We start from the raw sequence: 23783 nt of genomic DNA on the forward strand, positions 1-23783 counted from the left end.
GGAAGACCAGGTCTCTTTGGAAAGGACAGGAAAAGAAGTTTGCTTACCTTTCCATTGTGAAGTGGACCGCACAAGAGATGGCGATGATCAGAAGGCCAATGATGATTGATGCAATAGCAACCCACTTGGCGTTTCGACCCAATCTCTTTGACCCTTCTATGTCACCTTGGTTAAAGCTGTTTAGAGACTGCAGGACAGAAAGGGAGAACTGGTGACGATAGGGCTTTGAGATGGAAATAGACCCAATGACCCCCAAGCTGAGACTGCTTTGGCAATCAAATTTCCAAGAGTCAGACAGTGACTTCACCATCTTGAATGCCAGGGTACTGCTTTCATTGATGACCTGATCTCCACTTCTCTGAGCCTCAGTTTTCTCATCTGTGACATGTGGATGATAAAGCCTATATCATGTGGGTATTACAAGTTTTATTAAACATTAGTTATTGTTGTTATTATAACCATCATCTCATTGTCATCTCTTTTTATGGGATTCATATAGAAATAATTCCAGGAGAAATCACTCTCTACTCTTTTATACTTGATGTTCTGCAGTCTATTGAACAAATGACTTTTTTTGGTAAGTGAATGCAAGAACTTGGAAAGTAAACTCATTGACAATGTCTTCCAGTAGTGGATGGGATGATAAGAATGGCATGTACCTTGCCCTTTTCCAACTTGATACTGATTTCTTGCACTATTGAAAACTTTTTATAGAGCTTGGAGATTAGGGGTATTCAACATGGTGGCTTCTTTTAAAAACATCATTCTGAAATTTAATGGATGTTGTAGGCAATGATTTTCTCTACCATGGTGTGCTAGTTACAGTACAGTTCATTGCTGAATTCTCAAGGATATTGTAGGATTTGTAGGGTTAGTTCAAAAAGGACAGAACTTCTGATATAGAATTTTAGCCACTTGATTGGGTCTTTCTAGTATCTTGTAAATGCGAAATTTTTACAATCTGCAGTGCACAACTTCACCAGTAATTCACTGCATTGATAAATAAAGGTTGAAATAAAACCCAAAGGAAAGATGACCTTTCTGTAATTTCAGGTACCAATGACAATTCTTAATTATATAATTAACTCTTTTATCTTGAAAATAAAATGCATGTCTCAGCCATTTATCTGTCTGATGTTTCTTTATTGATGTGTTATTGAATGAATTAATGTGACTGTCACCTACATAGAGCCTTTTGGTTCCTTCTGGGATCTCAGTCATTTGGTAGACTGTGTCCAGAGATGGATGACTTTTGGTGACACCTGACAAATCCAGTGGTATATACCTGCGATCAGTCTTTGCTATTGCCTTATGATGGGAGGTCTATTGGTTTCAAAGTTATTTCAAAGGCATTTGGACATGGAATAAAATTTTAAATTAGTGCATCTTGAGCCTATCTATCTATCTATCTATCTATCTATCTATCTATCTATCTATCTATCTATTTATCTATCATCTATCTGTCCATCCATCCATCCATCCATCCATCCATCCATCCATCCATCCATCCATCCATCCATCCATCTATCTATCTATCTATCTATCTATCTATCTATCTATCTATCTATCTATCTATCTATCTATCTATCTATCTACCATCTTCCTCTTTTTTGACTAGGATGTGTTATTCTTTCTGTAACTATCTTGCAGCAATGAACCTTGTAGTTCATTAATATCTTCTCTCATTAATATCTTGACTCTCAAGACTTTACCACCATGCCACCATTTTCCATTTGGGTACCATTTCTTCTCTCTCTCTGCTTTTAGTTTCCATTTGTGTGTTATCTCCCCCCATTATAATATAAGCTCCGTGAAGGTAAAGACTGTCTTTTTGCTTATATTTGTATCCCCAGTACTTAGCACAGTATCTGCACATAACAAGTGCTTGAAAAATGCTTGGTTATTTATTTAATTTTGGGGGGAAGAGAGGGATATCATCCAGATTTGTTGTTCATTTTCCCATACCAAGGGTATACATAATGTTTAAGTGTTAATTGCTTTAAATATGTCTTTCTTGTTAATATGATATCAGGATGTTAATTTCTCTCTCCTTCCCTCTTCCCTCCCCTGCAATAAGGGTTAAGTGAATTGTCTAAGGTCACACAGCTAGTGTCTAAGGTGAGATTTGAACTCAGGTCTTCCTGACTCCAGGGCTGGTGTTCACCTAGCTGCCCCAGGATGTTAGTGTCTTAACTGACATACAAAAGACTTAGCTTTTTCTTTGACAACTTTAGGTTTGCTATATCTGGGCCAGAGGGAGAAGACAAGGTATTTATTTTATCTACTGGTTCAATTTGAGCTCTGGATTTAAGCACAAAGCCTTTGGTCTCTATTTTTCCTTGGTGCACTCTAAGCATTTTATACTTATTTAGTCCAAGTGACATTTTGGTATCTTTGGAAAAAAGTTTCCAAGAGGTGAAATATCTACTTATTGCATAACCTGATGATAGTCTCCATCTACATCAAGAGATTGATATGATTAATTCAGTTTTAGTATGACTTTCTCTTTGAATTGAAAGACATATTCAATTAGTTCTATATGGTTGTTCAATTGTTTTTCAATCGTGTTCAACTCTTCATGACCCCATTTGGGGTTTTCTTGGCAAAGGTGCTGGAGTGGTTTGTCATTTCCTTATTCAACTCATTTTACAAATCAGGAAACTGAGGCAAACAGAGTGAAATGACTTGCCAGGATCACCCAGCTAGTAAGTGTCTGAGCCCAGATTTGAACTCTGGAAGATGAGTCTTCCTGGCTCCAGGCCTGGCACTCTATCCACTGCACATATGTATATATATATGTATATACACATACATATATATGTGTATGTGTATGTTTATGTGTATGTGAATGTGTATACATATATGTATATGTGCATGTATATGTGTGTATGTACACACATACACATAGATGTATGTATTTGTATATATATATATACATACCTACATACACCCACATGCACACACACATACATATATGTATATGTCTATATCATATATCATATACACATATAGATATATATCATACAAGGCTAGGCAGAACCACTTAAACTCTTTCTGGAAGATGTCACATTTTATATCAATTGGTCTTGATATTACGTAATATTGGAGTGTTTTAAATAGGGAAAAGTTTTGTATGTGGACAAAAAAAATCAGTCTCTTGCATTATCAATAACTTTAGGTCTATTTTGTATACTTGCAATATATGCATAAACCATGAATTAGGAACAGAATCAGAAGAGTTACTCCATAAAGGCAGTTTAAATGTTATAGTGCTTTCTGGCAGCTCTCTCAGTTATAAATGAATTGAGAACGAGTTGCTGAAATTCTCTCCCGGGACTTTTAGCCACCCCCTTTTTAGCCTATCAGTCAACCTATAGCTATCTTGCACTCATAGATTTTTTTTGAGTAAAACAAACTGTGAATGCTCTGTATAAAGTACACCAACATGTAATTGACCTATATTTTGGGGAGTTACTGGTGTTCTCATCTTTTATTAATAAATACATTATGCTTTCAGTTAAGACAGAATCTGACCTGCATTAGAGGAAACTGACAAATTGGCTTACTAGTAATTTATTTGTGTGCCACAGTGAAGCATTTGAGTTTTGTGGAACTTATCTGGACTTGCCACTTTCAAATTCTGCAGAAAACTAGTTTTAGTCACTTTCTTTAATGGAACAGTTCTCTCATTCATTATGTCAGTAGGTCACAAGCTCTCTCCCCACCCTCTTTTTCTCTTCTTCCTCCCCATTTTCTCTGTCTCTGTCTCTCTCTGCCCATCCTTTCTATTTCTCTCAGTCGGTCATTCTCTGTCTCTTTCTTTCTCCCTTTCTTCTCTTTTCTCCCTCTCTCTCTTCTCCTATTCTCCATATCTTTCTCAATCTATCTCTCTGTCTCTCATTGTTTCTCTCTTTTCCTCTCTCCCTCTCTTCTCATCTCTCCATTTTCTCTGTCTCTCTCAATCAATCTCTCCTTTTGCTTCTTTCTGTCTGTATTCCCTCCCCCTCCTCTCTCTTTCATTTGGTTATCAGGCCTCTCCAAAATAGTTTTAGATTGACATTGAATTGTTAATCTTTTATACTGCTTCAACTCCTTGTAGATTCCTTGACAGCTATGTGATGCAGTGGCTAGAGTGTTGGGACTGGGGTAAGGAAGATTTGTGTTCAAATCTGACCTAGCTGTGTGACTCAGGGAAAGTTACTTACCCTGTCTTTGCCTCAGTTTCCTTAACTGTAAATGTGAATAATAACAGTACCTATCTCACAGGGTTGTTGAGAGGCTTAAATGAGATAATATTTGTAAAGCACTTGGCACACAGTAGGTGCTGTTTAATACTTTGTTAAATACTGTCAGAGAATATGCTTATTCATGAAGGGAATGACAGCCATAATAGATACTCTTTTAATGTTACTCTTTTGGTGTGGAACTATAGATTTAGATTTGCAAGGGTTCTTAGGGGCCAATGAGTCCAATGCCTTCATTTTACAGGTGAAAGCACTGAGGCAGAGAGGCCAAGGGACTGAGGCAGAGAGGCCCAGAGTCACACAGTTAGGAAAGATTCCAAGTCAGGTTTTCCTGACTCCAAGGCCAGCATTCTGTCCAAGATGTTACCCATCTGCATCAAGTAGAGTTGATTTATTACTTGGATTCGTGTTGTTTAACTCAAAAAGGGTTTTGTGAAATTCTATTTTAAATAGGACCACTTTCCCTTCAAAATCATTTGAGACCAGCATGATTTTGGCCACCCATTTCATTATTAGATGCGTCAGGAGTTGTGATAAGTGCAGATTATCAGTATCATGTTTTTCAGTTTTTCCAACTCCAGATTTCAGGAACTCTTCAATTTCCACCCTTATTTCATCTTATTTGGGCTTAGGAATAAATTGAGGATTTCTTACATTTCCTCTACATTGGTTAGCAGTCTTCTGTGTTTCTTTCAGCTGAATATGTTATTGACAAAAAGCTCCATGTAGTCTTTTCCTATAACTGGTATGCCCAGTTTCCAATTCTGTAGGGATAAACTCCCAGCACCTGATAAAAGTATTCAGATATTCAACACATCTCAAGCACCCTCAGGATTTTTGTGCTTCAAAGGTCAGTGCTATCTATACAAAGCATCTCCCCAAATGGAGTCATGAAGAGTTGCACATGACTGAAAATGACTGAACAACAACAAGGGAAGACAGGAGGCAGAGACAAAGAGGGAAAGCATTCTAGACAAGGAGGACAGCCAGGAAAAATGTATTGAGATGGGAAATAGAATGTCATGTGCAAGGAATAGTGAGGATGCATAGAGGCGAGTAAGGTGTAAAGGCACTAGAAAGGTAGGAGGGGCTTAGGTTGTGAAGGGCTTGGAATGACTGCTCATGAGAAGAACTCTTGATGTCCTGGAGGAGACCCTGGGTAGTTGTTGTTAAAGGCCCCCTGGCTTTGTGAGCCCAGACGTTAGTGCTCTCTCCATCCAGTGACCCAGGCAGGAACAGGGAGAGCTTGGAAGGGAGCAGTCCCTTCCCCTGTGAGATGAGACATGGATCGGGAGCAGAGAGATGCCTGCTTGCAGACTTAGGCAGGATCTGGGAGCAATTGACCCCTGGACACTCAGGAGGAGGAACTGTGGAGTTTGGGACTCAGTTCTGAGTCAAGATAGAGGCTTTGCAGCAAGGCAGGAGCAGTAAGAGTGTTTTCCTGCTGCATCTTCCTAGGATGGGTTGGGATGTAGGGGGTGGAGTTGTCTATGGTGGGATGGGGGAAGTGCTGTGACCCGCAAGGACCCACCTTGTTGGCTTTGTTGCCCAGCCACCCCTTAGGACTTGGAAGTGGGGACTGCAGCAGTGTTAGAACTTGGATTCTTTGGCTTATTTGAGCATGTGTCCACCTGAGAGTGACAAGTGGGAGTCTGTACCAGTGGAGTGGGGAGAAGGACACACTCCCAAGAAGACTTTACTTGGACATTCTTTTTTGGATTAAGGGGATTGTAACCTACTGTGACCTAGTGTGTTGTGTTCTCTGCTGCCCCTGAGGATGTGTTGTGCTAGAGAAGACCCTGGCCTGGGATCCCTTGATTGTATAAACAAGTATAAGGTGGTAGGGTATGCTGTGTTATGTGATATACTTTTGTGTAAGCAAGTTTGTTATGTTGCTATGAATTGTGAATGTTTTAGTTTCTTGAATAAAGTTTAGTTTTGAATAGAGTGCTTTTACTGCGCAATTCCACCCTAAATATATATTCACAGCAGTAGCCCTCAAGTGTGCTCCCTTGATTAATGTTACATTAGTTGAAGATGGACTGGAGTGGGGAGAAATCTGATGCAAGGAGGTCAACTAGGAGGCTATTTAAATAGTACAGGCATGAGGAGATGACAGCCTGTGTGAGGGTGTTGGCAGTGTCAGAGGAGAGAAGGGGGTGTGTTTGAGAGGAGTTGTGAAGGTAGAATATATAGCATTTGGCAACAGATTAGATATAGTGGGGGGGGGGAGAGAGACAGAGAGAGAGACACACACACAGAGACAGAGAGAGAGAGACAGAGAGAGACAGAGAGAGAGACAGAGAGAGAGAGAAAGAGAGAGAGGAAGAGAGAGAGGAAGAGAGAGAGGAAGAGAGAGAGAGAGACAGAGAGACAGAGACAGAGAGACAGAGACAGAGAGACAGAGACAGAGAGAGAGACAGAGACAGAGAGAGAGAGGAAGAGAGAGAGGAAGAGAGAGAGGAACAGAGAGAGGAAGAGAGAGAGAGAGAGAAAGAGAGAGAGAGAGAGAGAGAGAGAGAGAGACAGAGAGACAGAGAGACAGAGAGACAGAGAGAGAGACAGAGAGAGAGACAGAGAGAGAGAGATATTGGGGGCAACACCTGGATTGTAAGACTGGGTGACAACAAAGATGTGGATGCCCTTGATAGTAATAGGGAAGGTAGGAAGAGGGAAAGGATTTTGGGGGAAAGCTAACGAATTCGGTTTTGGACATGTTGAGTGTAAGATATCTATGGAATATCCAGTTAGAGATGTGAGGTAAATATTGATATTTCTGGTCTTGATTTTTTGAGGTATAAGAACATGAAGGAGTGCTCCTTTCTCTACTGCCCGGTGATAAGTTAATCATCAAGATATGAAAACAGGACTAGCTGGCAGCCATAGCTGCCCCTCAAGGCACTTAGGTAGCACAGTGGGGCACTGGACTTAGACTCAGGAAGCCCTGATTTCAAGTCTCACCTCAAACACTTACTAGCTATGACCTTGGACAAGTTACCTAACTGCTATCTGTCAGTTTCCTCAACTCTAAAATCGGGATAATAATACCACCTCCCTCTCTAGGTTGTTGTGAGGATCGAATGAGATAAAATCTATGAAGCACACAGTGCCTGACACATATTAGGTACTATATAAATATGAGCTATTATTATTGTTATTAGTTTTAGATTCAGGAATAGTTTCTGTCCAGGGTGCTGAACACAACCAGTGATATCACAAGCCCAGTTGGTTGATGTTTGAAGTTACCTACCAAGTCTTCTTAACTCTAGGCACACAAAGTCCCCACTGTATACTATTCTGGCTGACATTCCTCTGTTTTTCCCCACCCTCCCCCACCATGGACTATTATGGACTGAGACTAATATTTATGATGGTTATAGCCACTACCCTATCTTACATCTCAGTAAGATCCATGATTTCCAATCTCTAAATCCTAACTCTCCAATTATAGTCACCCCTCCCCTTCCCCATGATACATTAAGCATGATTATGTGCATGAAAATATTGTAAGCCAAGGAGATACCCAATAATACTACACATCTTTCTCTTTCCTTTAACTGAATCATCTCTGCAAACTGAGTCAGTGTTCAATCACAGAGACACAGAATTAAAGGTGGGAATGGTTACCAGATTCAACATGAACTGATTGGCACAATCATCTCAAACTTTAGGAACTTTCAAATAGGTTGATTTCAGTCCTTGAAATCCCTGCCCCTGTTAACATCTTCTGCCTTGAACACAGTAGGCACTTTTGCCTAAATATCAGATGATTGTTTGTTGTTAAATGTTTGTCAAAATCACTAAACAATAAATGTTTGTAGAGTTGAATTTAACTCAAGATTCAAAGATGGCTAAAAGGCTAAGTTTTTCAAAATTTATTTTTGTTGCTGTATCACTACTATTATATTACAGTCCTCTCTTTTGCATTAAAAACTAAAAATGGGTATATTTTGTTTTTACATCACCTTCATTTCCAAATATATTCCATCCCCTTTGCCTACCCACAGAGTCATTCCTTGTAGTAAGGAATAAAAAAATTACTACACCAGTTCAGCAAAATGACCAATCCATCAGCCAAGTTTGAGAGCAAATAGTTCTACTGCAAAGAATGATGGGAGGTGAATTTTCTCAACTTTCCTTTGCGAGTCAAGTTTCGCCATTATGATTACATTCTATTAATTTTAATTTGTTTTATTTTCATTTATATTGTCGTAATCATTGTGTATATTGTCTCCCTGATTTCTCTTGCTTCACTTTGCATCAGTTCCTATAGATCTTCCTATACTTCTCTGAATCTAGCATATTCATTGTGTCTTCTGGCATAGCAATAGCCTATTAAATTCAAGTAACAAAATTTATAAAGAAGAATATGAAGGAGGCTCACATAAGAAACTGTTAATCTTTGTTATATAGTTTTTAAAATGTAAAAAATAAATATATCTCTAAGATAAATCAAAGTAGAAGCAAAACTGATCTGTTTTTGTCCCAGTGTTTCCCATAGTTCTTGGCACAAAGTAGGGGCCAGTTGACTGACTATATTTTTGTTTTCTTCTGTTCATTTGAAATATATATTTTATTGATGCCTTTTTGGGGCCATTTGTATCACTATTCACTAATCCAAATACAATTGAATAAGCATTTATTTACCACCTATTATATACCAAGCCTTTTATTTTGTTGATACCTTTTGTTTTATATCATACTTATTTTCCAATAGCCATCTCCTCCTTCTGTCAAACCTTCCCTTGTTACAAAGCAAAATCAGTCTACACAGAAATGGAGGCAAACAGAGGTGATGTGACTTGCCCAAGGTCACACAGCTAGTAAATATCTGAGGCCAGATTTGAACTCAGGTATTCTTGACTTCAGGCCCAGCTCTCTATCCACTGTGGCAGTGAGTTTCCATAAGGGACTTACATACTCTAGTGACTTGGCTGGGAAAGGATGGAGCTGGGAGTCAGGTCTTTTCAGTTCATCCTTTTTTAATTTTATTTTAAAAAATTTGTTTATTTTAAATTTACAACATTCGGTTTCAGTTCATTCTTTCTCCTGCCCCATAAAGTCTCCTCCATCCTTGGAGGCTGATGTGAGGAAAATTCTTTGTACATTTTAAAGTGGTATAAAGGATGTGAACTAAATTTTGATTCAAGAGAACAGATAATGAGGCATATTTCCTTTGAATGGTGGGGAATATATGTGTAAAACTGGAGACATATGTAAGTACTTACATAATTTTCTAGTCATTCATTCAATTCCTTGCTAAATCAATGGCTTAAAAATTATGTTTTTTGCATCATAGGAAATAATTGATAACCTTTGGAGTATGATCCATAGTTGTTAGCTGAGGAAGCAAAAGCAAAACAAAATATTTCCTGAACCACCCACTTCATACCCAGAATCCCAGAATTTAAGAGTTGTCAGGGACCTCAATGGCTATTTGTTCCAATGAAAAGAATCCTTACAGGATTTAGAGCCAAAGTTCAGAACTTTGTGATAACCCATTCAAAACAGTCAACAAACACTTATTAAAGGCTTACTGTTCGCCAGGGACTGTGCTAAGAGCTGGGGGAATACATACAAAAGTCAGACATTAACTGACTTCAAGGAAAATATATTTTACCCAACTCAAAATTTCTTGGATGCAGGATAAGAATTTGATCTCAATATACCAAATACTCAAATACCAAAGATTTAGAACCAGAAAGAAAAGCTATTTAATCCAACTCCTTAATTTTTTTCAGGTGCGAAAACTGAGGCATAGAGATGTGTGACCTTTATAAGGTCACCAAGCATGAAAGTGACTAAAGTAGGATTTGAATCCAAGTCTTCCTGACTCCACATCCAGTACTGTATGTATTATGTCATTACCCCATAGGAATTTCTAAAAGATTAATATTTATTAATTTTAATTAAATTTATTTTTAATTAATTTTAATTTTTAAATTAAAAAATTAATTTTAATATTAATTAATTTTAAAAAGATTAATAGCTACCATTTATATAGTGCTTTAAATCTTACAAAATACTTTACATATATTATCTCATTCAATCCTCACAATAACCCTGTAAGGTAGGTATTATTATTACCCCCATTTTACAGATAAATTAATTGAAGCTTTGAGAGGTCAATGACTTGCCCAAAGACACTGCTAGGATTTGAGCTTTGGTTTTCTTGACTCAGCGTTCAACATTCTATCTCTTCAAAACCTCTAATATCGGGCTCTCTCTACCTCTTTCTCTGTCTCTTTGTTTCTATCTTTCTCTCTCTCTCCTTCTGTCTGTTTCTATTTTTACTTCTCTTTCTCTTTCTCTCTCTGCCTCTCTATATCTCTGTCCTAAGTGGTTTGGAGTGAATGCAAAACATGACCCATGGCATATTACAACCTGGGCATCAGTATTATTAATATGCTCAGTGAACTGGGAGTCAGAGGGAATCAGATGACCCATGCTCTAACTCTGCTTACATCGGACAAGTCACTTGATCTTTTTCGTCTTTTTTTTTTTTTTTGCCTATAAAATCAGGGGATTGGACTTGATGGACTCTGAGATTTTTTCCAGTTCTAATTCTATGACCCTGTGATCCCATAATCAGTGACGCTTTACCACTGTCTCTCCTAGGACAGGGGAAGGAAGCCTAATCTCTCATAATGAATTGAGAAAAATCATTATTTCTCTCTTGTATTTAATTAATTATTGAATTAGGACCAAGGTTTCCCCCTTTTCTTCTTTCTCATCCAGAAATCAACCAGTGTGGGGTAAAAACTTACCCAGACTAAGATCTAATCAAAGACAGCAAAGAAATTCTAAGTTTAGGTGAATGGATGGATTCCTGCTCACTGTATCTAGGAAAATGTGAATTCTCCCTTTTGTTAGACAGGCGATATGGAAATTGATAAGTCTCTTTGACCAAGACTTGGTTGCCTCAGTGTCACATACCTCAAGACCCTCATTGGAATAAGCCTACTTCTCATTATAATATTCATTCTCTCATTAATTGTTAACCAATCAGAGTTGATTTCACTCAAGTTGATTGCATATATAAACTGTGAGCCCACCACCATAATTGATCTTTGGCATTTGAGAGTGTTAATGACCCACTTTGTTGGTAGCATGCTAGGATTATTAATAAAATGATAAATTACTCAGAAACTACATCTCTTGAACCCTTTAAACGTCATGGAATGATGTCTGTTCTGTAACCCTCCAGTTCCATAGTTTGTGGCTCTCTCATCCTTTAAGGAATTTTCTAGGTCCAGCTCTGAGTACTGTGCAAAGAGTGCAGCCTTTGGAAGACCTTGGTTTGAATCCCACCTTTGATAATTATTACCAGGGTGACTTTGGGTAAGTCACTTAACACTTCTGGGCATCAGTTTTCCTTTCTGTAAAATAAAAAGGGTTGTACTAGATGACTTTGGAAGTCCTTTTCTGCTCTAATTCTATGAACTTCTGTTGTTAAAGGACCAATTCTTGTTCTAAAACCTTAAATAATTCAATCAGATGTTACCTGGTTAACCCATAATTAATACTGTCTTTGGACATTGAGAATGCAATCAGAGATTTACAGCTTAGAGGGACCTTAGAGACCATCTAGACTAACTCACTCATTTTCACAGATCAGAAATTGAGGCCCAGAAAGGTTGTGACTTGCCCAAAGTTGCCCAGGCAATAAATGGAAGAGGCAAGATTTGTACTTAGGTCCTATGAAAGAGGGCTTAGCCCTTTCCACTCTGCCACACTGCCTCTTCCATGCCTCATGGCCGTCTTGGGAGAAATGTGGCAGAGAGGTTAGTAGTGATAGTTCGAGCTTAACCAAGGTTATACCCTCCATTGGGATTGCTCTAGTTTTGATATTTAACCCCTCCTCCATACCCTGAATTTCTTCTCTCCTCTGATTGGAGGACCAGAGAATGGAGCAAAGAACTCTCCCCAAAGTCTCCTTTTACAGAGTGTTTAGAATTTTCCAGCCATCTCTCCATTTCCTAACAGTTTCTCTGCTTGGTTTCTACTCCATGGATATTATGTCCCAGTGCCCACTACCCCCTGACCACTCCCCCATTTCCAGCTTCCCTTGGACTGTAAGATCCTTTAGACACTTTCTTCTTATTTATGTCCTCAGAGCTCAGTACAGTTCCTGGTACATAGTAGGCACTTAATGAATGCTTATTGATTATTGATAATGACAAGAGGAATTGAGGGAATTCCCTCAACACATTGCAAAGATCCTGTGATGAAGTTAGGAGAGCATGAAGATGAGAATCTCACAGGATGAACAGGTAAGGATGGATCAATGATAAGTTGGATTCCCTTGATTACTGGAGAGTATATCATTGGTAATAAGGGGAAAGTCTATCTGTAGCCACCAGGGGTCTCCCTCCACTGCCCTTTGAATCCTCCAGAGTGGTTCCATGATCGACAGCCATAGAATTATTGGGAGAATATTAGCATTGAAAAGATGGACTCGTGTGAAAAGAAGCTTGGGATCACCAGAAGCCTAGCAGAGTGCTCTATACACGAAGAGCTTAAAAAATGAGGTAAGGTGTCCTAGCAGAGAGAGGTCTGGCCTTGGAGTAAGGAGGATATAGGTTCAAACCTTGCCTCTGACACCTACTAACCATGTGCCTTTGGGTTGGCAATTAACTTCTCCAGGTCCCAGACAAGCCTTGAAGACTACAAATTACTTGCAAGTTGCTATTAATTCAGTGGAAAGAGTCTTCAGTGCTGATGAGATTATAGTCCTGAGCAGAAGCACATGCACACACACACACACACACACACACACACACACACACACACACACACACACACACACTGATGTTTGTTGAATTGAAAGTAGAGAACAATTTCCTGGATGCAATTCAGATTTCTTGTTTGTGGATGCAAAAATCACGCACGCACATCTCCGGCTCTCTCTGCAATGGTGCTCCTGCGTAAAGATCTCTTGCTGGGGAGGACTGTGAGATACAGGCATGGGTGACAGAGAGGGCTTATTGAAGGCACTTCTTCTGAGAAGGGAGCAGGGTATCTACTTTACCCATTTATTCACCAAACATTTATTCAACACCCACTCTGTACCAGACATTATGTTAGGGGATAGGTACATAATAAAAAATTAATAAAATTAATTTAAATATAAAATTTAAATTTAAAATTAACGAAAAACCAGTCCCTGCCCTCAAGACACATATTCTTTTTGGGGGAAGGGACATGTTTAAATTGATAAATTCATACAGAATAATTCAAACTCATAACAAGGGGCAGCAGGAAAGTGGGGTATGAACTTAGTCTTAAAAGAAGCTAAGAATTCTGAGGGGGGGAAGCAAGGAAGGGGGAACACCTCAATCATGGAGAACTGCTTGTTCAAAAGCATGAAGGTGGGGGATAGGATGCTGAATTCAGAGAACAATAAGTGGATTAGTTTGCTGGATCACAGACTGTTCATAGGAGGCTAATGTGAAGTAAACTTGGAAATGTCATCTGGAGCCAGCTGGTGAAAGACTTTAAACAGAAAACTGTATTTTCTCCTAGGGGCATATAAGGTTCTTGAGCAGGGTCGGGGATCTGACCTAGATGCTGGCTTTAGGAAGATCAGTTTAGGTGTCAGTATGTTCCAGCCCAGAGGCAGGGGAAGGCTTAGCTGCTGAATGTGAATCCAAGTTTTTGCCTGGCGTGAAAATCTGGATAAGTCTCTTCTCTTGAGGCTACAATTTCCTCATGTATAAAACAAGGGGGTTGAATTGAATGGTCCCTTAAGTTCTCCCAGCTCCAGATTTATGTTGTCATGTTTCAAGTTACTTTCCAAACCCGAGCTTTCATAATTTCATGACTTATGGAGGTGGAAGGCCCTTCGAATGCCACAGCTCTGTGGTTCCAGGAGAGGTCTGGCTGCTCAGTCATGTAATCTTATCCTGGTCCCTTATTTTAAGGAGCAGAACGCCTTGTGGCTGTTTGCAAGGATCCACTTCTGAGGGCCTATGGCTGCAAATTACCATCTGCCCCATCTGAAAATTAAGCTGTAAGGAAAGGATGCTATTCGAAGCTGTTTCTGTCATCCAAATCCCCTCTGGAAGAGATGTGAAATCCTGGCTGCCCCCGTAAGTCTCTCTCTGAAGCACTCCAGATCCCATGATGATCCACCTTCATTCTTCTTTGGGGCACAGTGACTTTCACTAGAATATATTATTCATTATAAAACTGAAGAAAATCAGACAGTTTTTCTCGGTCAGCAGTCTCCAAGCAGACAAAGGTCATGCTCTACAGGGAGAGGTGGAACTGCTCTCTCTTCCACAGTAAATACAGATGACATATTCCTTGCTACTGCATCTTGTTATCTCAAGTTTATTTATGCCCCTCTACCTCTCCTCTCTTACAGGGACACATGATACCCAAATACCTGTGGGACCAAAGTGAGTGAGGAGCCAGACATGAGTGTTACAACTTTTTAAAAAAATGATTTGAAAGGAGACTGTGGCAGAATACAGTAGATTTGTACCCCAAGGGCTCTTGGACCAGTGAAGCTAATTCTAGCCATGCTTGTCTATCAATGTTAAAGGAAATAGAAATTAACAGTCATATAGTGTTTTAAGGTTTGCATGAGTCATTTCATTTCTCACAATAGTCATATGACATTCTATTATTATCCCCATTTTACAGATTAAGAAATATAATAGATGCAATTAATTATCCTCATTTTACACTTGAGGAAGCTGAGGCAGACAGAGGTTGTGACTTGCCCAGAGTCATACAAATAGTAGTTGCCTGAGGCCAGATTTGAATTCAGATCTCCCAGAGCTCTACTCACCAGACCACCTAGCTGCCAATAATATTTAAAAAAAATAGTTATATAGTATTTTAATGTAGGTAAAGTTTATTACATGTCTTATCTCATTTGATCTACACAATAGCCATGTGAAGGTAATGTTTATAATATTCATTTTGCAGATGAGGAATCTGAAGGAGATAGCAGTTAAATGACTTGCCCAGGGTTACACAGCTAATAAGTGTTTGAGGCAGAATTTGAACTCAGGTCCTCCTTACTCCAAGTCTCTTAATGGACTAACAGTATTACAACACTCCCAAGTTAGTAAAGAAACCAATGGATGTTGTCCTTATTGTTTGAACTCATTGTCTGTGTGACCATGGGCAGATCACTTACCCTCTGTGGGTTGCAGTGTATCGATCTGTAAAATAAGAAATTTGGAGTGTCTTCTAAGATCACTTTCAGCTCTAAGTCTATGATTCTGTGAACAAGGCCATATCAGACATTTAGGAATATTTACAACATTTCATACTGAACAATGAGGCCAAGAAGAAAAAGACTCAGAAAGAAATGGAAAATCATTGTAGATTTAGAAGTGGAAGGGACTGCAGAAACTGTTGGATCCAACTTTTTCATTTCATAGATGAGTGATAGAGAGATTAAGTGACTTGTCCTAGGTCACTTAGCTGGTGTGGTTGGCTATTGTCCTCTGTGTTCAAAGAGGAAAAAAGAACAGCATTGTGTTGGCGTCAGGATACAGTGTGTGTAAGTGTGACTGATCAGACCAGTATGAGCTCACAGTTGGGTTCGGTTCATATGAACATTTGAATAGATGTCTTTAAATTCCTGCATCTCACATTTCTTTTGAGCTACTGCAATTCTGCTTCACTCATAGAGCACAGCGCATCTTTGATGTGGGCACACCATGCTGGGTGGTCCTGTGTCAGAGTCTCCCATGTCATGCAATTGATTCCAAAGTTCTTTAGAGATACTTGAGAGTGTCCTTGTATCACTTCTTCTGACCACTATGGGACCATTTGCCTTTGTGAGTTCTTTGTAAAACAGTCTTTTGGGCAAATATTCATTTGTTATTTGAACAACATGGCCAGCCCCTTGGAGTTGTGCTCTCTTGCAGTAGAGTTTGAATGCTTGGCAGTTCAGTTCAAGCAAGGACCTCAGTGTCTGGTAACTTATCCTGACAGATGATCTTTAGAATCTTCCTAAGACAGTTCAAATGGAAGTGATTCAGTTTCCTGGCATGGAGCTGACATACTCTCCAGGTTTTACAGGCACACAACAACGAGATCAGCACAATGGCTCTGTAGCTCTTCAGTTTGTTGGCACTCTAATATCTTTTCTCTTCCACAATTTCTTTTGAAGCCTCCCAAACATTGAGCTAGCTCTGGCAATGTGTATATCAACCTCATCATCTATGTGTATATCCCTGGAAAGTGTACTACTAAGGTAAGCAAATTTATTCACAGTATTCAATATTTCTCTATTTGCTGCAACCAATGGATGAATGGATGTGGTGTTGGCTGGTGGAGAACCTGTTTTTTCTTGGTGTTAATTGTTAGGTCAAAATTAGCACAAGCAACAGAGAATTGATCCATACTTTGTTGCAGCTCAGTTTGAGGATGCTTCGAGTACACAATCATCTGAGAACAAAAAGTCACGCACTGACTCTCCCTCCATTTTAGTCTTGTAGCTTTTTCAAGTTAAATAATTTACCATCAGCGTGGTAGCTGACCTTGATGCCATTTTCATTCTCCTTGAAGGCATCTAACAACATTGCTAAAACATTATGCTAAAAATCATGGGAGCAAGCACACAGCCCTGCTTCACTCCATTAGTGACTGGGAGAGTGCAAGAACATCCCTTTCCAGAACCCAGGCAAACATGCCATCATGAAACTGACATACAATACTGATGAACTTCTCTGGACACCCAAATTTTCCACAAGCCCTCATGTCTGACAGTATTAAAGATCTTAGTCAGATCAACTAATGTATGTAGACCTCTGTTCTTCTCCTGGCATTTCTCCTGGAGTCATCAGGCAACAAATGCCATGTCAACTGTTCCTTGATCTTTTCTGAAGCCACTGGCTCTCAGATAGACCATCATCTTTCAGGTAAAGGATCAGCTTATTAAGGAAGACTCTGGTAAGAATCTTGTTAAATGACTAAGAGAGAGAAGCCCCTGTGATAGTCACAGGAAAATCTATTTCCTTTATCTTTATAGAGATGGACAATAGAGGCACCCTTGAACTCCTGGGGGATAATCTTCTCTTGTCATATAACCTAGAAAATTTCTGTCAGCTTTTGCGTGAGCAGTAGATCCCTCATCTTGAGCCAAGAATCCTGCATCTCTCTGAGCTTCACTTGCACTTTGCTTTTGATGGAGTAGCATTTAGCTACTTTCTTAGAGATAGATTAACTACTCTGCTGGCAAACCCTGTGAAGTTCTTGTTTTTCCTTTAACAGTTTCTGAATTTCCTCATCATTTTTGTCAAAGTTTTCCCTCCAAGTTAGCAACAAACTGTTTCCTCTTGAAGAACCACTCTAATCTGTTGCCATTAAGTCTTCTGGGAGCCATTTTCCTTGAGGCTGCTGCTTTTGCTGAATGCAAATATTTAGCTTGGAGAGGATAAATCTATGATTAGTCCAGCACTCTGCACCACACATTTCCTTTGTCACTCTCATCATGTATGTCTCTTCTTCTTCCAATGACATAGTCTATTACATGCCAATGTTCGCTGTGAGGGTACATCCATGAAGTTTTATTGCATTTAGGAAAATGGAACACAGTTTTGGTGAGAAGAAGGTCTTGAGATGCACATCTTCAGTAGTAAGTGTCTATTACTGTCACTGTTTTCAACTCCACTCCTCCCAAGGACTCACTGCCATGTCTGGTAATCTGTGCCTGTTCTTGTGTTAAAGTCACCCAGAATTATTAGCTTGTCCTCTTTTGGCACATTGATGATGAAGGTCTCCGGATCTCATAAATTTTTTTTTTTGACCTCATCAAGTTTCATCATGGTGGGAGCATATGTACTTATAACAGTGGCATGTTACTTTCATGCAAGTGGCAATGACATTGTCATGAGCCCATTCTCTCCTTTTCAGAGGCATTGGTTGGTTGTCCTTTGTCTTCGAAGAGGATCAAAATGACATCACCACTGTAAAGTGAAGTTTCAGTGTGTCCAACTGTGGCTGATCAGACCAATACAAGCTCAGAATGTTCTACCACAGGTTAGGCACAGACAGTCCGTGTGAACATTTGGGGTGGATATCCCAAATTTGCACATCGTGCGTTTACTTTGTACTGTCTCAATTCTACTTTGCTCATAGAGCACATCACCCTTTCTGATGTGGGCATGCCATGTTGAGTGGTCCTGTACAGTGTCTCCCATGTTGCACAGTCAAATCCAAAGTTCTTGAGAGAAACCTTGAGAGTATCTTTGTATCATTTCTTCTGGCCATCATGTGATTTTCTGCCCCATGTGAGTTCTCCATAAAATAATCTTTTTGGCAAGTGTATATTTTGCATTCAAACAATGTGGCCAGCCCATCACAGTTGTGATCTCTGAAGCATAGTTTGAATGCTTGGCAGTTCAGCTCCAGCACGGACTTCAGTGTCTGGTATCTTATCCTGCCAGGTGATCCTCAAAATCTTCCTAAGACAGTTCAAATGGAAGTGATTCAGTTTCTTGGCATGGAACTGGTAGACTGTCCATGTTTCACAAACCCATAACAATGAGGTCAGCACAACGGCTCTGTAGACCTTCAGTTTGGTAGTCAGTCTAATGCCTCTTCTCTCCCAAACTTTTCTTCGGAGCATCCCAAACACTGAGTTAGCTCTGGCAATACGTGTATCAACCTCATTGCCAATATGTACATCCCTGGAAAATACACTGCCAAGATAAGTGACCTTATCCACAGCATTAAAAACTTCTCCATTTGTTGTAACTGATGGTTCCACATATGGATGGTGTGGTGGTGGCTGATGGAGCAACTGTGTTTTCTTGGTGTTAATTATTAGACCAAATTAGCACAGGCAGCATACTTTGTTGCATCTCAGTTTCAGAAGCTGCATTGAGCGCGCAATCATCTGCAAAAAGAAAATCATGTACCAACACTCCTTCCACTTTGGTCTTGGCTTATAGCCTTTGAAATAGAAGAACTTGCCATCAGTATGGTAGTTGACCTTGATGCTGTGTTCATCCTCATTGAAAGCATTTGTCAATATGACTGAAAACATCATGCTAAAAAGCATGGGAACAAGCACACAGCCCTATTTCACTCCATTGGTGACTGGGAAGGCATGAGAACATTGTCCACTATCCAGAACCCAGGCCAACATGCCATCATGAAATTGATGTACAATATTGATGAACTTCTTGGAGCAACCAAATTTTGACATAATTTTCCATAAGGCTTCATGACTAACAGTGTCAAAGTTCTTGGTCTGATCTACAAATGTTGTGTACAGACTTCTGTTCTGCTCCTGGCATTTCTCCTGGAGTTGTTGGGCAGCAAACACCATATTGACTGTTCCTTGGCCTTTTCTGAAGCCACACTGGCTCTCAGGTATATGGCCATCTTCCAGGTGAAGGATCAGCCTATTAAGGAGGACTTTAGCAAGAACTTTGCCAGCAATTACTAAGAGAGAGAGATCCCCCTGTGACTGTTGCAGGACAATCTATTCTCTTTACCCTTATACAGATGGACAATGGAGGCATCCTTGAACTCCTCTTGCCATATAACCTGGAAAATTTCAGTCAGCTTTTTCAGAGGCATACAAGCTTATTGACTAGATTAGTTTTGATGGTAAAACCCACGCCAGATTCATGGTACTCCTTTTAACTTTGGACACTCCAGAAAAACATGTATCCAGCGCCGACTTCAGTAAGCTGGTCTTCACTTGCCAGCCTTGTTATACTTAGGACTGCTATTTGGAGTTCTCTTGCAACAAGAGCTGTTTGTCTTTCAGGTTTACTGGATTTTGTGTTTTCCATAAGTGTGCATGGAATGTGGAGTGGAATAACCTTTGCAAAAGTTTTTGTACATTTCTGTGTGTTTTGATTGCAGGGTAGGAGCCCCACCTGCCATGGTATTCATGCCAGGGTTGGGTAAGAAGATAATTTTTAGGGCACCTTTTCTAGCCCCTTTTCTTACCAGGAGATGAACAGTATGGTCCTTTGAAAAGACTGCTCAGACACCCAAGGGGATGCCAAATCACTCTGCTGCTTCCAGTGAGAAGATGACCCTATGGCCTGGGCCTCCTGTTTGCAGGATTGTAATTGTAGCTCCCAGTGCATCTGCACCTGCTACTTTGCCATTTGCCTATTGCCACAGGACTTTGGGATAGGTAAAAAAATAGTATAGATGAGGTCTTTTGATTCTAGCATACTACAGATTTAAGCAAGCAAGAGTTGCACAAAGTTGTCAACCTCACTCTCTTCCAGAGTCATCACAGTCCAGTGGCAAGACAAAAGTCAGGATGATGGGCAATGATCCAGGACACGGTAGATGACCTTGGCATCTTCAATGTCTGACCAGGCTCTAAGCACTCCACAGCACCTGCTTCAGCCACCTTCCTAGCCACTGGAACAAACTGTTGTCATCCATCCACTCTGCTGGGAAAGTCTTCACATGCTTGGGATAGACACCCCTGTAACTCACTGAAGGGTCTGAGACCCCTTGGTTACCCTTAACTTGGTTTAGCCCATCTGCTGAAATGGGTTACTGGTGTGTGACCACTGCACATGCTACAGTTTCTTGGAGCTACAGATGAGAATTTGGTGAATCAAGTGGACACCAAAAGTGTAAAACAGCTTCTAAAAGGGCTTGGAAGCCCTCACACCACAGGTTCAAGTCTTCCCTACACCCCCACATAACTATTAAGTATCTGGGAAGGAATTTGAACTCAGGTCTTCCTGACTCCAAGTTCAAGCCCTTGCCATTATACAATTGCTTTTATCATCCAGGCTTTCTGGTTCTTCCATGGAGGAAGTTTCCCTGCTTCCCATGACTTTCTGGAGGTGGACAGTATCATTTCTCAGATACCTTCAGGGCACCAGTTCAGACAGAAAATGTGTCTGATGTAAAGAGTGCCAGAATTACAGTGAGGAAACCTTCAGGCAAATCCTGGCTCTCCTTCTCACTGGTTGCTTAAGCTTGGGCAAGTCACTTCACTTTCATGAGCCTCAGTTTCTCCATCTATAAAATAGATGCACAGAGCTGTTATGTCTTGTAAAATTTCGACAAAAACCTAAGCAGGGATTCGGTGGAGTGGACATGGTAATTTGGATTGGTTTGTTGTGTATTAGAGGTAGCTGGTGGTGCAGTGAATAGAGAGAACCCTGGGCTTGGAATCAAGAAGACCCAAGTTCAAATTTGGCTTCAGATACTTTCTAGCTGTATGAAACTGAAAAAGCCACTTAACCTCAGTTTGCCTCAGTTTCTTCAACCATAAAATGGGAATGATAACAATAACATCTACAAGGTTGTTGTGAGGATCAAATGAGATAATATTTGTAAAAGCACTTAGCACATGGTCTGGCACATAATATATACTTAATAAATGCTTGGTGAATGATTGGCAAAGATGACTATAATTTAAGATACGTCATATTATACAAAGAGAAAATTCACACAAAAGAAAAACAGTGGTGAATGTCACACACTGATGGCATTAATATGTTCATTAAACTTATATACACCCACAGTTCTAGGATCATGAATTTAAAGCTGGAAGGAACCTTAGAGATTTTTGAGTTTACCCCCCATTTTAATTTGTTGTATTTTACTTGTTATTATGAACTAAAAATTAATCATTGAATGTGAATATTTCCATAAACAAAGGCTAGAAAATGGAGATTATATATGATACTGCTACTCTACTACATTCAGCTTTCTTCCTTTTAACATATATATATATGCATATATATATAAATTTTAACATGTTATATAACCAACCTTGGCTTGTTTATGGTCCTCTCTAATTCCCTCATAGTTGCCTCTCTGTATTTTTAAATGTTTTATTGATGCTCTTTGCTTTCCTTTCTTTTTTCTCTCTCATTATTCTCACTACTCTCTCACTCTCCTCTCTCTCCCAAAGTAAAACTCTCCCTTATAATTGAATATATAGAAAGGAAAACAAATTTATGTTGTAGTGTTCTTGTCTGGAAAGGTATATACCCTTCTGTACCTACTATGTTTCACCTCTCTACCAATAGATGGGAAATATATTTCATCATTAGTCATCTGGAGTCTTGATTGGTCAATGTCATTAACATTAATCAACATTAACATTGCTGAACTGACAATTAACAATGTTGACATTTTCAAAGTTCTTTTCCTTTATAATGTGGTCGACAAATAAAACATTCTCTATATCTGTTCACTTCATTCTGCATCATTTCATACAAGCCTTTGGTCCCTTTCCAAATTTCTTATAGCACCTTCATACTTCCTTTTATTTATATACCATGATTTGTTCAGCCATTTCCCAATAAATGGGTACCCCCATAGTTTCTACTTGTTGGCCATTGCACAAGAGTTGCTATAGATATTTTTTGTAAATACGAGTCCTTTTCTTCAATCACTTTGGGACATAAACCTAGTAGTGGTATTTCTGGGTCAAAATATAACCAATCCCATGTTGTATTTCTTTCCTATAGTGTTTGGAACATGTGACTATCTGGAAACATCTGGAAGACTGAGTGAATTTTCTATATTTCCTCTAGATGTACAGCATCTTACAAGCATCACTAGTGGTGATGTTGTCTTTGGGGAGAACATTAATTTCTCTAGGACAAAGAAGACTGCTGTGACAGAGGATTGGAACTCCCAGATGAAACTGGAAGCTGGAGAAACTATATAGAGTCCTGAAGAGGACAATACCTGGAGGAACCTTCATTCATATCTTCTCTTTGCTACTGGGTAGCCTTGGTCAAGGTACTTCCAACTCTAGGTCTCCATTTCCCTGCCTGAAAAATGAAGGAGCTCATAGGATCATAATTCTCATCATTGTTGCTTTTGTGGTTTGTCCTTCATTCTGAAAGAGGATGTCTTAACTTGCCCATGAATTGGATTTAAGTGAGGCAGAAGTGTACCAAGTCCTTCTAACCTCATTCTCTCCCCCAGAGTCATGGCAGTCCAGTGGCAAGACAGAAGTCAAGATGCCTTAGTTTCTCATCTGTAAAATGAGCTGGAGAAGGAAATGGCAAACCACTCCAGGATCTCTGCGAAGAAAACTGCAAATGGGGTCATGAAGAGTTGGCCATGACTGAGATGACTGACCAAGAAACGCTTGATGGTGACTGTCATGTCCTTTTCTTCTCCAGGCTCACCACTCTATGCTACTCATAGGGCATGAACCTGAGGTCACGTGTAATCCTGGTGACCTTCTTCTGGATGCTCTTCTTTTTATCAATGGTTTTTTTCTAAAATGTGGTGGCCAGAAGTGGACACAGTACTCCATATGTGGTTTGACTAGGGCAGACTACAAAAGCCTTATCATGTTCGTATTCCTGGAAACTTTGCCTCTCATTGTAGCCCAAAAGCCCAATAACTTTTTTTATGGCTACCATACAACTCCGTTGAACCATATTGATCTTATAGTCCACACAAACTCTCTCATTTTTTTTCAGACCATTTTTGTTTAACCAGACTTCCACCATCTTGCACTTATGAAATTGATAGGAGAAAGTTTTTACATTTGTCCCTATTTGCATTTAACCTTATTAGATTCAACTTATTGGATTCATCTCAATGTTC

The 23783-nt window shown here is 39.6% G+C and overlaps 1 protein-coding gene across 1 annotated transcript in view; it reads right to left on the minus strand.

Annotated features, from left to right (window-relative positions):
• Window positions 1–23783, minus strand: part of TMEM233 (transmembrane protein 233) — a 68291-nt gene that overhangs the window by 16615 nt on the left and 27893 nt on the right. Inside the window, exon 2 of the mRNA XM_072600298.1 lies at window positions 48–187. Coding sequence (XP_072456399.1) covers window positions 48–187 — 140 coding nt within the window. The remainder of the gene's footprint in view (window positions 1–47; window positions 188–23783) is intronic.

The sequence above is a fragment of the Notamacropus eugenii genome, chromosome 4 (genome assembly GCF_028372415.1).
Source record: "Notamacropus eugenii isolate mMacEug1 chromosome 4, mMacEug1.pri_v2, whole genome shotgun sequence".
Classification (NCBI taxonomy): Eukaryota; Metazoa; Chordata; class Mammalia; order Diprotodontia; family Macropodidae; genus Notamacropus; species Notamacropus eugenii.